The sequence below is a fragment of the Protopterus annectens genome, chromosome 8.part1, assembly GCF_019279795.1.
Source record: "Protopterus annectens isolate FY-2018-M chromosome 8.part1, PAN1.0, whole genome shotgun sequence".
NCBI classification, from domain to species: Eukaryota; Metazoa; Chordata; order Ceratodontiformes; family Protopteridae; genus Protopterus; species Protopterus annectens.
The window spans coordinates 96200337-96216439 of NC_056742.1; the positions used below are offsets into that span (position 1 = coordinate 96200337).

The 16103-nt window shown below is 40.2% G+C and overlaps 1 protein-coding gene across 1 annotated transcript in view; it reads left to right on the forward strand.

Annotated features, from left to right (window-relative positions):
• The window catches only part of PIEZO1 (piezo type mechanosensitive ion channel component 1), a 3550337-nt gene that overhangs the window by 3395917 nt on the left and 138317 nt on the right, over positions 1-16103 (forward strand). Inside the window, exon 43 of the mRNA XM_044081575.1 lies at positions 6328-6516. Within this exon, the coding sequence (XP_043937510.1) occupies positions 6328-6516 (189 nt within the window). The remainder of the gene's footprint in view (positions 1-6327; positions 6517-16103) is intronic.

The following is a 16103-nucleotide window of genomic DNA, read 5'->3' on the forward strand; positions in this document are numbered from 1 at the left end:
GTCAGTCAAAGGGAATAGTGTATTTGGCTAAATGCACATGTGGCTCATATTATGTGGGAAAGACGGAAGAGTTTTAAACAAAGGTTATATGAGCACACATATGATATTAATAGGATGAAAGAAACCAATGCACTTTATAGGCACACTGTAGTTTGCCCACAGGCAGATTTTAAATTTTGGGTTATTGAATAGGTTTTAAGAAGTGAAAGAGGTGGTGATTGGGAAGCACAACTGGAGTTAAGGGAACTTATTTGGTAATTGCAGTTAGATGCTTGCAACCCACCGGGTTTAAATGACCACATTTCACTTATGCCAGCACTTAAAATTAGAGCAAATAAATATTAAATATTAAATATAAGTATTAATGGTTAAAGCATGTAATAAAAAAAATTTGTACAATATGAAAATTATTAATTAATTTATTTATTACTTACTGTTTATAAGTGTAACATGTTTAATAATATGTTGTTTTTTTTAAATATTGGAAACAATACAATTCTTGTGATTACATATTTATGGTTTTAATGTATACAAAGTGATAAGGTAGTATGTTCATCTATAGAAATTAAGAGCTATGGTTTTAGGTAGTTGTAGTCCTTTAACTAGGAATTAATTGATTAATAAATTAGGTGTTGGGTCTATTTAAAGTAAGGGTGGGAAATTTGAAAATGACTCTGATGATGTTTCCGTGGTAGGAAATGAAAGAGCTAAGTCAGTTTTTATATTGTGTGAAATCAGTTTGTTTTTTATGTTGTTAAAATAAACTATTGGTATTTTAACTGAGCTTCGTTATTGAGGAGACCTTACTTGGGCTTGGATTTCAACTGAAGTTTTTGGTGGAGATAGAGACATCCAAACTCTGGGCTGAGTGTGTTCCTTGGGTGCTCTTAAGGGAAGTTGTATATGACACAGAGAGGTCTTCGTCTGAAAATACTGATTGTATCCATTTGTATTCCAGGTGCATGTCCCTCTCCAGTGTCAGTGATGAGGATTCAGGCTCCTTGCTTACTGACCCAGCATGGGGACATGACATATTAGTGGCCATCACATATTGGTACCAGTGATGGGAATCACAACCGCACCTTTTCATCCCTTGCATGTTTTGATGTCTACAGTGTTATAGGTCCTGATTTTGGTAATCGGTTCTCCAAAAAGGTATTTTGGGGAGTTTACAGCTTGATGTACAAATGGGAGTTTGGATGACATTCATACCTCTCAACTGTACAGATTTTCACAGAATGTCCAGATTTTTTACGCATATTTTTGGCCTGTTGGCATAAAATTGTGGTTTTCTGGCAAACCATTGCCAAATCATTAGGGTCTGAAGTCAGAAAATAATGACAGGCATTTGAAATTCAGACTTCTTACCCTTCAGAAAATTCATGCTAATGTAAAACCTGTTGTTCTTTAAACTTTCTAAGTAGCAATGTTTAAAAAGCCCCCCCCCCCCATTTGTTATAGCTTTGTCCAGATTTCTTGCTCAAAGAATTTGAGAGCTATGATCACATTTGCAATGCTTTTCTGATCATCTTTGAAAAAGTCCAAGCAATTCAAGTTCATCCACTAGGTATGCTTACATCAATAATTGCTTTGTGATTGCTAGACTACAATGCAAAACACAAAAAGCGTTGGAGGTCACAACTTAAAACAAGGGCTCTTCCAAAGTTAAGAAACACAGAAACAGTTTTTTTTTGACAAACACCCCATACCTTGATGTGTATTTACTTATGGATGCCAAGAAATTCACTTCCAGAGCAAAAAAAGTCTAATTTAAATATGTCACAGTACAGACTGACATCTATAACCTTTCACCAATGTATTACAAAAGATATTCAGGGACTCTTCATTCCTTTCCTGATACTGGAACAGCGCTTAGAGGGTGCATAACAAATATGAGACACATCTGAAAGCACAGTTTCAGTCGGGTCTCTTACTGCTGACACAAGTAAGGAGTTTATCTTTTTTCCAATCTTGGAGAGCAGTCGTGGCACTCCATGCAATACATACAGTTTACACACAGTATGTTGATGTTAACTAGATAATGTTTTACACCAGTATTTTGAAGAGTCTGAAATTTTTTGAGACTTTGTTTTGAAAGAACAGTACTGAAGTTTTTAGATTTTCTGAAGTACTGTTGCTTTGTTGCTTTTTCTGAATTTATGTTTTGAGCTGAAGTTTTTACTGTTGCGCCATTGAAGTTAGATTTTCTGAAGTACTCCTGCTCTGTTGATAATTTGTACTTTGCAGTTTGTTCAGTAGAGTACATGTAGCCTGACTGCTGATAAGGTTGCTATGATGTTTTGGGACTTCAACTGTTGCTCCCCCCATTAGTGGTGGCTCACCACTGAAAGAATTGACATGACTGTAGGATACTAGAATGAGATGGAGGTAACTGGAATGAGACTGAAATGAATGTCTTTATTTGTTAATTACAGTGACATTGCCTGTTTTAATCATTGTTTTAATTATCAGCAACTACAATAGTATAATGAACAAATAGAAAACTCACTGTACAATTTTTTTCTGACAATGTGTATTGAAAGTTACTGTCAAAATTGCATATGGCAAAGCACAACTGGCATCTAGCAATTAAACATTTCATAAATCTGAAAATATTGAAGTGTTTACTTACAAGCTTAAGAATGTCTGTCAGCAAAGCTGTCCAAGTTCAACATTTTACTGTCAGAATATTGCATAAAGAGCCAAAGTCAAGCAGACTACAGAGTTAACACTACTCCAGAGTAAATGACATATTTGAGCTCTACCTCAGATAAACATGAATTCACCTTTTACAAAGCAATGCATGTGACAGGTCTACAGTGTTTAAAGGTAGAAAATTACTGTCTGTCATGACTGCAGATCAGAAACTCTTAAAGGAGCAACAGATAAAGCAGGTTTGTTATTAAAGGAAAATTCCACCTCAATTGCAGTTTAACTACATCACAAGGTTTCTTTTCTTCCTGTAGTATGATAAAGTGTTTAATTATTTTAATGCATGAAAATCAGTAAAGGAAATAACTTGGAGTGGCTTTTATGGGAGTGAGCTACCTGTGGGTGTGGCTCAGATATGGGTGTTTCAGAAGTATGGTGTGAGTGGGGATTAGGGGGCACAGAAGCACTACTTTACCTAGGGCACCATTTCAGCTAAGGCCGGCCCTGACAGAAATATCTTAGGTAAAGCAGTCGGGGGTTAAGGTATGAGAAAAGACGGATGATGGTGAGTGCAGCATGCCCAGAATATCTAAAGTATTTACTAAAATAGATAAAAAATATTACAGAAAGTAAAGGACTTCTTTTAATTTTACAGGTTAAACTGTAGGTTGGTGTAATAAAAGTGTCACAACGCTGCATCTATGACACTCTTCCTTTAAGAGAGTTTATTCTGCTTTAATATTTATACAGACTGTTCCTACCCCACCCCAATTTCATGAAGTATTCTGGTTCCTGTTGTTACTTGACTAACAGCTATCCAGAATTTGGCTTATCAGTCTTGATTTTTAACTTTTTCCATACCCTCGTTAAATGTTTGATTTTTTTCTGCTAAATAAATTAGGATTAAACTAAGTCATTTATGCCAGCTATTAGAGTTTCACACATCTTGTTGCTAATAAAGTGCAAGTTGATGCAAAACCCAATGTCTTATTAACAGTTTTGAGGGAAACGGACTATTTAAAAATCACCCACGATTTTGGACCTTTTATCACATAAGTATTCTTGGCTTTGTCCGGAATTGTATAGCATAGAAATTGAGAAGTTAGATGCACTAAATAGAAATGAATACGTCTGGAGCATTAACTTGTTAATAAACAATGCTTCAGACTTAAATTTTACAACAATTAATGCACTCGCAAGTCCTTGCTGTCTTAGTTTGACCTGCAAGCGCTGTCATGCCAACAAAAACAGGCAGTGGTTTTGTGAGTATAGCAGATCACTGCTGCTTTGAAATATCACAGAAAAAAACGTTTGCCCGTAATACTGCTCATGACTATAATAACCTGCAATTAAATAAATAAAACAATTCGGAAATACACGGGCAGGAGGAACACTTTTATTAAGACAACTAATGAGCCTTTTTTTCATTATGACTTCATGAGGCTCAAGCCTGTAAGGAATGAAAAAAGTGCTCAGTATTTGCTTTAATAAAATGATTCTTCTGTAGTTACATTATAACATCTGATTACATTTTGAAGTGTTAGCTGTTGTTTTATCAGCCATTTTAACTCTTTGGTAAAAGCATGCATTTCAGTTACCCAGATTTTTGCAAAATTTCACTGATTTGTTCATATTTTTTTGCCTTGTCCACATTGCAGTTATTGACTTTCTGATAAATCACCTTGGATTAGAGTTCTTGTTCAGAGAATGCATGTTGATGAAAAAACAGATGTATTAAAGTTTTACACAGTTCTGCTCATGTATGTAATAAAACGCTTACAAGCAATACCTGCAGAAAAAAAACCAGCAACAGCTCAGGATCTACAGTGAATGAGACTTGTAATTTAGTAGTTTGTAATAGCAATTTTTCATAAGAGAGGAACTGAATAAGAAAGATGGTGCAGAAAAGGGCAGGATAAAAGTAGCAAAATTTCAAGTGCATGACTACTTCAAATCTGATAGAAACGCAAAACCAAACTTTATTTCACACTGGGAACTAAAACGAGACTGGAACTGCTGACTTACGGGATATTCCAAGTAAAATGACACTGTGGGTGGGAATAAACATGATGTAGTTAATGTGGGTGTTGCTCTTGTCAGCTTGAACCCAGACCTGAATTTTCAACACTGGGATTGTCCCTTTAATAAGCTGATCTTATATTATATATTTTAATTTGTCTCTAGCTTTTAAGTTTCAGTTCTAAGGTAGCAGAGTCTCAGTTTTCCACTATGGTGTTAAGAGGAAAGGGAGACTTTCTTAAAGGAATGAGTTTAATGCTTTTATTGCTCTTAGCAGAACCACCCTCTGTAACCACACCCTTGTTCCAAATAACCTGATTATATATAAGTTAATGAATATCTTTAATGCATTTCAAATAAGATCACTTGTTTGTGTGTTTTCAATAAAGGATATTCCATTTTTAACTCAACAGTGGACTACTTACTCTTTTATTATTTTATAGTAAAAATTTTAAAGTTCGAATTTGATTAGTGAACTAGGTGCATGACATATTTCAAGGAGTGAACTTCACACCCTCCACACTGCAAGGTTTCTGCTTAAATTTTATAAAATGACACCCTCTTATAGGTTTCTATATCAAACCAATGATGAGCTGGTGGTTTTTTGTAAATCAGAAGTATCACTTTTAAGGAAGGTTATGTTCTTATTGTTTGGGATTTAAATGCCCCTTGTATAAACTGGCCTGGCTTGAATGTCAATAAAGGCTTGTTATGCGAGTTGATTGACCTAAGTATAGGCATGAGATATTTTCAGGCAGTGTCATATCAGACTAAAGGTGTTAATATTCTGGATATTATATGGGTTAAAATTAGTAGGGGATATGGAATTTTGCACTGTAGTTATAGGAATAAATCAGAGGAGGTTAGAAAAGATTGGGAAGAGAGACTGGATAAGCAATTCACAAGAAAACAATGAGAGGACGTAACATATGTATGGCTCCCAAATATGCAACAAAGTCTAGAAGACTTGGGATTTTTTCCTTGGAAGTGTTTGCTTAGGTATTTTATACCCTAAGGAGACTCCAAAGACTTTTTCCTCAGGTAGATGGCAGATGTTGGAGGTGCAATTATTTTAGGCTGGGACACAGGATCTGAATTGCCTCAGTATACTAAGGCCATGTTAAGTTTAATTCTGGTAGCTGCCAAAAAAGCAATTACAAATAGGCCAAAAATAAACCACATGCGTAACGTTTTGTGTGTGTGCATGCACATATATATTGTTCTTTCTATACCTTCATAGAAAGGAAAGCAGGCTGTGGTGTATACTTCCAAAAGTAACTTTTTTTTATATCAAACCCTTGTAAGCTAAGGTAGACATCCCAGCTTCATGAATAAACCTTAATTAGCAAATGCTGGGCCACTTGCTTGCTTGAAAACAACAGTTACAGAACATTGTGTAATTCAGGAAAATAAGTTAGATTTGTGGCTTTTGCTTGCAGATATCTGAAATACAATCTGCCTTTGACAACTTTGCCTAGGGTCAGGACCATTTCTGAGATTTCTGTTGGGCAATAATCTGAAGTACTGGATGCTTTTGCTTTTTAATGAGCCAGCAAGGTTTGTATTTTACTGTAATATGTGGAAAATGTCCATCAGTTTAATTCAGAAATGCCCATTTTCTAATGTTTTGTTTTCTTTAACCATTCTTTTGAACAGAAATACCCACAACCTAAGGGTCAGAAGAAGAAGAAAATTGTTAAATATGGCATGGGTGGCCTCATCATCCTGTTCCTTGTGGGCATCATATGGTTTCCTCTTCTCTTCATGTCATTAGTGCGGTCAGTGGTTGGTGTTGTGAATCACCCAATTGATGTTACTGTTTCTCTCAAGTTAGGAGGCTATGAGGTAATGCTTTATGGGGATTATCCCCCCTTTTTGTTTTACTTTTTGACTAGTGCTTACTTTAAAAATTTCCCCAAATGACCTTGATTGATTGATTGCATATTTTCATTTTAATGAAATAAACCATGTGATATTAAATTATCATATTTAGTAACATGCAAAGTTTATTCTGTTTTAGAGAATGTTGCTTTATATCTTAGTTTAACTACAGATGGTTTTAATCCTACAATGAATAGTTAATTGTTAGACTACTACTATTGTTTTTCCCTAATTTTTCTACTGTTTTACATTATTACTTTATAGTCCAGTTATTTACACTTTAACACCTTTATTGAATTATCACTTAAGACATAGGCAGTTTCTGCGGTGGTACAGCAGTAGCATTGTTACCTCACAGCAACAGGTTCTCCCGTTCGATTCTCGGCTTGGCTTGGGAGTGCCTTCTGTGTGGAGTCTGCATGTCCTCCTCACAGTTGGGTAGCGTTCGAAAGACATGTGTGCGTAAATGGGCGTGCCTTCGTTGAAGGTTGGGCGTTGAACTGACACCTTGGTGTTTTGTAAAAATCTACTGCCAATCATTAGCAGACTGGAGTTCCGCTGTGGCAACCCCTTACTGGGAAAAAGCCGAAAGACAAACAACTTAAGACATATTCAGACATACTTTTATATTAAAGAAAACAAACCATATTAACATGTTCCCAGTTTCATACATTATAAATCACATATTTTTTTTGTATAAGTGTCATCAACCCAACATTACATAATTTGCTCACTTACTCCTTCCCCTTAAACCTCACTCTTCCAGAACATTATTTTGCATGTATTGTTCCCAGAATTTCCATTTATTTCTATGTAATTTGTGCCTACACTTTTCTAATGATCCCACTTCCAGTTCTTTTATCTCAGTTAAAATATTCAATACTTAAAACGCAGTTGGTTTATACTTTGATTTCCATTTTCTAGTAATTGCTTTTTTGGCAGCCAGCAGCACTAAACTTGGCAAGGCCTTACTGTGTCTAGGCAATTCAAATCCTGTGTTTCAGCTCAAAACAATCATTTTCTTAGACACGTGTGCTCACCCACTGTATCTGAAAGAGTATTTTGTAGGAATTTTTTAAAAGTCTGCCAACTCATTGCACTCCCAAAACATATGTTCCAAGTTACCTCTTTCTTCCCCATCACACTTCCTACCTGAGGAAAATATCTTTGGAGTCTGCTTGGGGTATAAAATGCCTATGCAAATGCTTTCAAGCAGAAATCTAAATGTTCTGGACTTTGTTGCTTACTTGGGAGCCATACATACGTCCTGCCATTGTTCCCTTGTAAATGCTTATCCAGTCTCTCTTCTCAATATTTTCTAACATCCTTTGATTGATTCCTATAGTTATCATGCAGTATTTTATATGCCCTACTAATTATCCCTTTTTAACAGCACCTTCTGTTATAGATTCAACTAAATACTTTACCAGAGCATGTTTTTCCCTTTGGATTCCGTGGTCCCTATCTCATTCCATATACTCTGGTATGAATCCCCTGATAGAGAAGGCAGTCTCCAGCCTGCAGTCAAAATATCTCTTCCTGTTCTACTACATTTTCCAATTTTCTCCAGTAAATTCCACCACCCTCTTGCCTTCTCTCTGTACCCCTAATTGCAGTCATCCCTATTGCCAAAAATCATCTTTCTCCATTCTTCTGTTGGTTTAGTTCTTAGAATAATTTCTGCTACTTTATTAATATAATATTCTGTATAGCTCTGGTTATTTTCCTTAAGGATATGCACCCAAAATCCCACTCTCTCCTTATTTCTTGAATTTCCCCACTGTTTCATCATCATCTCTTTCCACTTTGAATTGTAGCTTTTTTCTTGTGTTACGTATATGAGTCTTAACTGCTCAAAAATATCCTTTAAGTCAGGTAATCCTAAACTACCACCTTCTGTTGGAAGGATCATCTTATCCCACTTGACTCGTGCCATCTTCTCTTCCAAGGTAAATTCTTTCAGCTCTTTATTAATTGTTGTCCACAACTTCCCCTTTGGTTGATAAAAATATGCCTGACCTGTATGTAAAACTGAAGGGACTGATGCAAACATTTTCACTGCTTGTATCTTATCTATAAACAAGAGTTTCTTAGTTTTTGTATTATCTTTTGTTTAGTCTCCTCTCACATATCCTTAGCTGGCATAATAGCCAGACACCTAAATATTTAATTTTATCATGTCACCATAAATATTGGTATTGCTAAACCAATTCATGTCTGGGTATATAATTTATAGCTATAGTTTGTGTTACCTTCATTAATTTTATATCCTGAAAAGACTTGAAATTGTCTCAAAATGTTCCACAACACTGAGGTGTCCTTTTCAGGTAGAAAATAACAAAGTATATCCTTGAATTTCTGAGTCCTTTTTTTTTTCGCCAGTGTCTCTAAATATAAAGCAGATAACAAAGGGGAAAGTGGACAACCCTCTCTGGTTCCTCTGTTCAGGCATAACTTATCAGAAAGGAACCCTCTCTCTCTAATTCTTGTCAATGATCCAACATATATACTCCTAATTAACCTTATTATTGCATCAGGTAATGCAAATGTTTTCATTCCCCTACTCGTAAAATCCCTGTTTAGTCTGTCAAATGCTTTCTCTTCATCAAGACCCACCAACAACAGAGACATTTTCTTACAGCTTTCTTCCAGGGTGTTGTTGCTTCCCCTCCATTTAAAATTCTGTTAAACATAACCTTCTGGATCTTTATCACTTCCTTCTTAGCTTCCAAACACAGGAATACTATCTATTCCTGGAGACTTTCCAGCACATTGATTGTATGTCAGTGATCTGATCTTGTCCTTCTCATTCTGCTTCACTGATGGATTACAGATCCGATCCTTGCATCCGACTCGACTGCTTTCCCCAGACTTTAGCTTCCAGGCTCGGGCTTCTCCCTTACCCATAATCCTATGCCCCTAGCTCTGCCTCTCCAGATCTCGTTTGCTGCCAGTACGACTAGACTTGATTTCCATTGTGCTCCCAGCAGATGAGTGTTTAGTCTTTATATTGTTCTTTTTCACTTGATGTTGTCTCTTTCGTCTTTTCCCGGTTAGGGGTCGCCACAGCGGAACTCCGGTCCGCTAATGATTGGTAGTTGATTTTTACGTGCCGCGTTACCAGCCCTGACGCACAACCTTCAACGAAGGTTCGCCCATTCACGCATGTCTACACGCAGAAGACGCTCTAGCTGAGAATCGAACTGGACAGCGTCTTACTGTGAGGCGACAATGCTACCGCAGCACCACCACCATGTACAATCTTCTATTTCTTCTATTTCTTCCTCTCTTTCCTTTTCAGTGTGCCTTTCGGGCTTTGATCCTCCTTTTCTTTTAGTAAAAAAAAAAAAAAAAACTTTCTATAATTTTCCTTATATTTAACTGTTGTAATTTTTCAGGATGGATAAACCAATGGGTTTTAAGAGGTGCACTGAGTGTGACAAAAAATTCCACACACAGATGCACATGATAAGTGTGTTTACTGTTTGGGAGCAGCCCATTTGGATTTCCCTTGCAATAGTTGTCAGGGTTTCAATCCTCAGGCCATTCAAGAGAGAAAGAATAAGCTAATTATGAAGGGCCTTCTATCCTCTCCAGGGGCTCAACCCCCCCCCCCCCCAATGACTCGCAGGGCTCTGAGGCTAAGAAGCACTGCCATAACTACTCTAGGGCATCTTCGGTGCCTCCTGCTAAACTTACCAAAGAGTCAAATCCACACATGTTGGCACCAAGGTCTATGTTGGCTTCTTCAGATCCTTTAGACTTGATGGCTATGAGTGAGCTTTGTTCTGGACTGGAATTTTCTAAATCAGCACTGCTTCTATGGATTCTACCTGGTTGGATCCGAATGTTCCCACAGCTCCTCAGATCTGTAAATCTCCGGATCCGGGTTCCAGGATTCGGTCGCCCACAAGGTTCATCAAGACTGTGTCTCCCACATTGCCGACTAAGATACTCCAAACCCCTAGGCACTCATGATCTTCTTCAGTGGCTTCTTCCAGATCCTGTAGAAGCCTACATGATGACGTGGACAAGATGGTTAGGTCCATTATCAAGTCTCAGATCCAGATGGGGGTACTTCCAGCTCCATTCCCTCATCGATCCAAGAGAGTCTCTGCCACTTCTTTTTCTCCTCCAATCCGAGTAGTGGTTTCGGAGTCCCAGAACAGCAGTTTCACGAGGGATTTGGGTCAGATCAGAGGAGTTTTGCTTCCTTGATGCTGACCATGATCTTGACTATCTCTGCTCTGAGATCTTTGGATCAGAGTGAGTCCTGGATTCATGATGTAGTGGCCTGATCCAAGGGGCAAGGTTCTGCTCCATTTTTTTGGATCTTTCCCTCTCTCTGTCTCTCGGAGCTTCGGCCCTCGGCAGTGCGGGTCTGCTTCTGAGAGTCAGGGTTCTGAGGTGCTTCTTCCTTCTTCCTCAGGGGCTTCAGCCCAGGGGGAGTGGGGGAGGATATCCCTGGGACCTTTGGCTTTCTGGCTTTTAGAAAAGGCCTTTTGTGAGCACAGAGCATTTGACTTCTGCTCCGCCCCGTGTTCCTGCATCAGATTTGGGCCTTGAACTTTCTATTTCTTTCCAGGTTCAGCCCGCCTCAAAAGACCTAAAGAACCTTCCACCTGAGGTGGCCCCTTATTCTTCCAACTCTTCACCCGAATATCCCACAGAGGAGATTCCATGGAAGAAGATATGCAAGAGGAGGCACTTGGACTCCCTCACTGAGCATATTGATTAAAATGAGGGAGCAGGTTCTCCCAAATCACCACTGGATGATGTCTCCTTTGCAGACAACTTACAAATTTTAAATCAAAGAGGTGGATGGTCATCCAAAAATCCTTCTTCAGAGAAGTCCATATTCCTGAAGACCTATGGGCCTGGACCATTTATATCTTGGATAGTCCCCCCTCTGGACACTTTTATCAATTCCATTGCCTGTCGGGCCTGGAAAGAGCTGGACACCATAGAGCCTGTACTAAAGTGCCCAGGCAAAATTCTTTCTCCCCCTGAAGATTGAACCTTTTGGAGTAAGGGCATTTCCATTGACACTATGGTAGTGGCCACAGCTACAAAGAAAGAGCTTGCACAGCAGATCTTAACTGTCCACCTGCCGAACAGGGAGTCTGGAGCACTGGACAGGTTCAAGAATTGCACCTTTACCTCAGTGACTTTTTCACTTAGAATGCTTAATTATTTGGCACATTTTATTCACCTGCAGAGAGACCCAAGTAGGGAACTCTCTGAATCCTTGGCTGAGTGTTTTCCTAAGGAGGACCTGGATAAGGTTTCTCCAAAGCTGGACACTCTAACTTACCTGGCAAACTCTTCCATGAGGGTCATTTCCCATTCAGCAGAAGGATCCTCAAGGACAGCTGGCACAGGCATTGAGATATGCAGATATGCATGGATGAGACTTTGTGATTTTTCTGAGCCCTTTAATGCATCTTTTGTCAGCACCCCTTTTGATTGTTCTTCCTTGTTTGGACCATCAGTTAAGACACCCTGACCCACAGAGAACAAGAAGGTAAAACCTTCTCTGCCATGGAGATCAAGTTTTCCACCTCTCAACAAACCTATTCAAGGAATCCGAGAAGAGGCTAAGGAGACTTGGTTCTGAAAATCACAAGGTTCCTTTCCTGATCAAAGTGGAGAGTACTCCTCCAGAGGCAGAGGAGAAGGCTTTAATGGGAGATGTCACCCTAGAGGTAGAGGGGGCCTGCAAAATCAGGGTGCTAGGGAACCCATTTCCACCCCTTTCCAGCTCTCCTGAAGTGCTGCTGGACTGTCCATCTCTGGAGCCAGTTGGGGGTAGTTTTCCTTACACCCAGGTGCTTGGGCCCAAATAAATGCTTGGGTGAAAATTATAATATCCAGAGGCTACTACAGTCCCCCCCCCCTCCAAAAATTCAAAAGAAGCTCCCCGACATTCCACCCAGCCAGTGGGAGTTGGCTGTTCTAGAGATTAGAGTCATCCAAGAGGTCCCAACCGAACAGAGAGGATCCAGAACTTACTCCCATATGTTCTTCGTGTTTCACTGTTGCAGTCCTCACATATGGTTTATCCGGCTCCTGGTAGCCCTCAGTCAGCCCGAATACTAAAGTCCTTGGTATATGACTTTGGCTGCCACTGGTTGTAAAACTAATGTCAGAACGTCAGGTATAAAGGGAGGCAGCCGACGCCATTTTCTCAGTCTTTCTTTCCGCGGAGCCTGAAGCAGATGCAATTCGCACTAGTGCTGGTCAGCCGTTTACCTTCGTTTTCCTTTCCGACTACCAAGTTGAAGATGCCTTCAGATAAGTACGCTGTTGGGATCCACTTTTCTTGCTTTAACAAATGTTAGATAAAGTTAATGACTGTCTTGCCTGTGGAAAACTGATTTTGCACTGTGATTTCCATTCCTATTGTATAACTTGTTTGGGCCTTGAGCACGACATCCCTAACTGTGATCTCTGTGCTTCCTTTAACCCGCGTACCATATGCTGTAGAGCTAAGATTTTGTATAAGCATTTCAGAGTCTGGCCTAAGTTTGCCAGTATGGCGCCTTCTGGTCTCCCAACTTTGGCTATATCTAGGAATCGCAAAGACAAGGACCGCGACAGGCCTAGGGTTAAATCTGCTGACAGTGCACCGGTGAAATTGGTCATCAGCATAGCAGTAGTCAGTGAGGCGCTTTCGAAGCCTCAGCAGTCCACAGATTTTCATCCGCAAGCCTCTGCCGAGACTTTTAAGGAGTCCTCCATGCCACAGGCTGCTCTTTCGTCTTCAGACCCTCCACCTGTCACCACCTCAGATAGGACTGGAGCAGCTTTGCACCGGCTTCTGACACCTCTTCTTTTCGACATGAGACCAGAACCAGACCGGATACCTTAGTTCAGACTTCTGCAGTTGTTAGGCCTACTGAGTCCCTCCGGATTGCTAGTAAGCCTTCCAGCCGCAAACCTACTCACAAGCAGGCATTGGCCACCCCTCCTGTACCTCAGTCACAGTTAGTGAAGATGGCTGGTGATCTTCTTTCCCTGATTAGGGGCTCTCATCTCCCCCTTCAAAGGGGGCTAGGGAATTATATCCTGATGTTTTGTCTGTCTCAGATTCCGAGATTTCCAGTATGTCTGCTGGTGAAGAAGGAAATTCTCAACTTTTTTCTGGCTTTGAGGATTCTAATACTGAGGACTCTATCCCTTCTGCCTCCCCTCCAGAAGATTCTTCCTTTGGGGATACTTTGAATACTCTTAGGGAGCATTTTAAATGGGAATGTCAGGATTTTCCACAGTCTAAGAAAAGAATCAGGGAATTTTTGGATTTTCCACATCATAAACCTCTGGCTATACCTTCAGTTTTGGAAGTTGTGGATGATGTTTTCATGGAAAATTCTTTAACTCCTAATTCTGTTCCTCCTGCCCCCATAAAACCAGATATGTATTATAGGGTTCCTGAATCTCATCAATTCCTTTTTAAAAACCCTACTGCTGATCCAGAAATTATTTCTCAAGGCCCCAAGGGTGTTAAGGCTACTATTGCTAAAAACCCTGTGCCTTCTGATAAGGAGTCTAGGGCCTTGGACAGGTGGGGTAAAAAAGTCTATACCTCTGTAACTTTTGCCATTAGATCCGTGTATTGTCTTTTTCACATGCTTAAGTATCAGCAGCATAGTTTGGAGGCTATTAAGGCTAAACTTGGAGATATTCCTTTCATGACGGAGAACAAAGATTTACAAGACTTACTGAATTCTGCCACTGTAATTAATAAGCATTTACTTTATTGTGGTTTTGACACTTTGGAGGCTTCCTGCAGAGCAGCACCCACTGATTCCGTAATTAGAAGGCATGCTTGGCTCAGGAAGCAGCCTCTTTCTGAACTTGTTAAATCTAAATTGCTGGATGTTCTTTTGCACAAGGACAATCTTTTTGATAATAAGACTGAGGAGGTACTGAAGAAGTTGGAGGATAAGGCAAAATCTGGGCAAGCTGTAAAAGATTTCCTTCAGGTTCAGTTTAGTAGGCATTATCCTTCCAAGAATTGGTCTTTCCCTGATCCTGGCAAGCAGGGTGGCTTTAGGCCTAGGGGTTTCAGATCTTCCAGAGGGCAGGCTTCTGCCCCTCAAAGGGCTAAACAATGGCATTCTTCTTCTGCTAAATCGGGGAGTTCCAAGCCAGCTTCCCAAAGCAAACATGCTCAATTACTCCGGCCTTCTTGTGCCTACCTCAGCGGGCCCTGGGTTTCCTTTGGGGGAAGGTTAGCCAGGTTTGCATAGGTATGGTCTACCATCACAGATGACAAATGGGTGCTCAATTTAGTAAACCAAGGTTACAAGTTTAATTTTCACACATTCCCTGTTTTGCAAGGGTACCCAGACATACCCAGAACTCTCAGGGCAGAGGTAGAAACTCAAATTTCTTCTCTACTGACTATGGGGGCTATAGAGCCAGTTCCTGCAAACCAGACAGGCCTAGGTTTTTATTCAAGACTTTTTCCTGGTACCCAAGAAAGGGGGCATCTGGTGCCCTATTCTGGATCTGTCTATTCTAAACACTTTTCTGGTGATTCCCAAATTCAAGATGCTCACCCTTCAACAGTTACTACCAATGCTGGACAAGGATTCATGGCTGATGACTTTGGATCTCAAGGAGGCTTATCTGCACATCCCAATAAGGGAAAGTTGCAGGCAGTTCCTTCGCTTCAGGGCTTGGTAGCAACACTTTCAATTCTCTGCATTGCCCTTTGGCTTATCTACTGCTCCCTGAGTTTTTACGAAGTGCCTGGCTCCAGCCATTGCTTTTTGCAGGCAGAGAAATATTCAAATTTATCCTTACCTGGGCGACTGTCTCATTCAAACAAACTCCCCAAAACAACTAGAAAAGGATTTGGATTTTGTGAATAACATTCTCACCTCTTTGGGTTACACTATCAACAAAAATAATTCAAAATTGGTTCCTACAAGAGAGGTTGTTTTCCTGGGAGCGAGTCTGAATACAGCCACCCAGATGGTATTTCTCCCTTAACAGAAGCAAGAAGATCTTTCGGCTTACTTCATGAACTTTGCAGGCATGACCCAGCTCTCTGCAAGGCAATTCCTGCAAGCACTGGGGTTCATGGCCTCATGTGTTTTGATGATCCCATATGCAAGGCTGCATATGAGAAAACTTCAGTGGTACCTCAAGAATCGTTGGTGTCAACACACATAGGACTTAGACTTGATTCTTCCCCTGATTCCCTGTCTACAAATGGAGTTCCTCTGGTGGGCGACAGCCTGTCCTCAGAACAAGGATCTGCCTTTCTGCCTGCCAGCGAGACTCTCACCACAGATGCCTCGGATGTTGCATGGGGGCTCATCTGGAAGGCAGGGGCATACAGGGGACTTGGAGCACCCAGCAGATTCATCTGCACATAAACTTAAAAGAATTGATGGCAGTGCAGTAGGCCTTTCTGGCTTTCAAGGACCTACTCTACCCTAGGACTCTGCTGATTAGGACAGACAATACCACAGTCATGTGGTACATCAACAAGCAAGGGGGGACTCCCTCTTACCCCTTGTGCAGACAAAGTTTGAGAC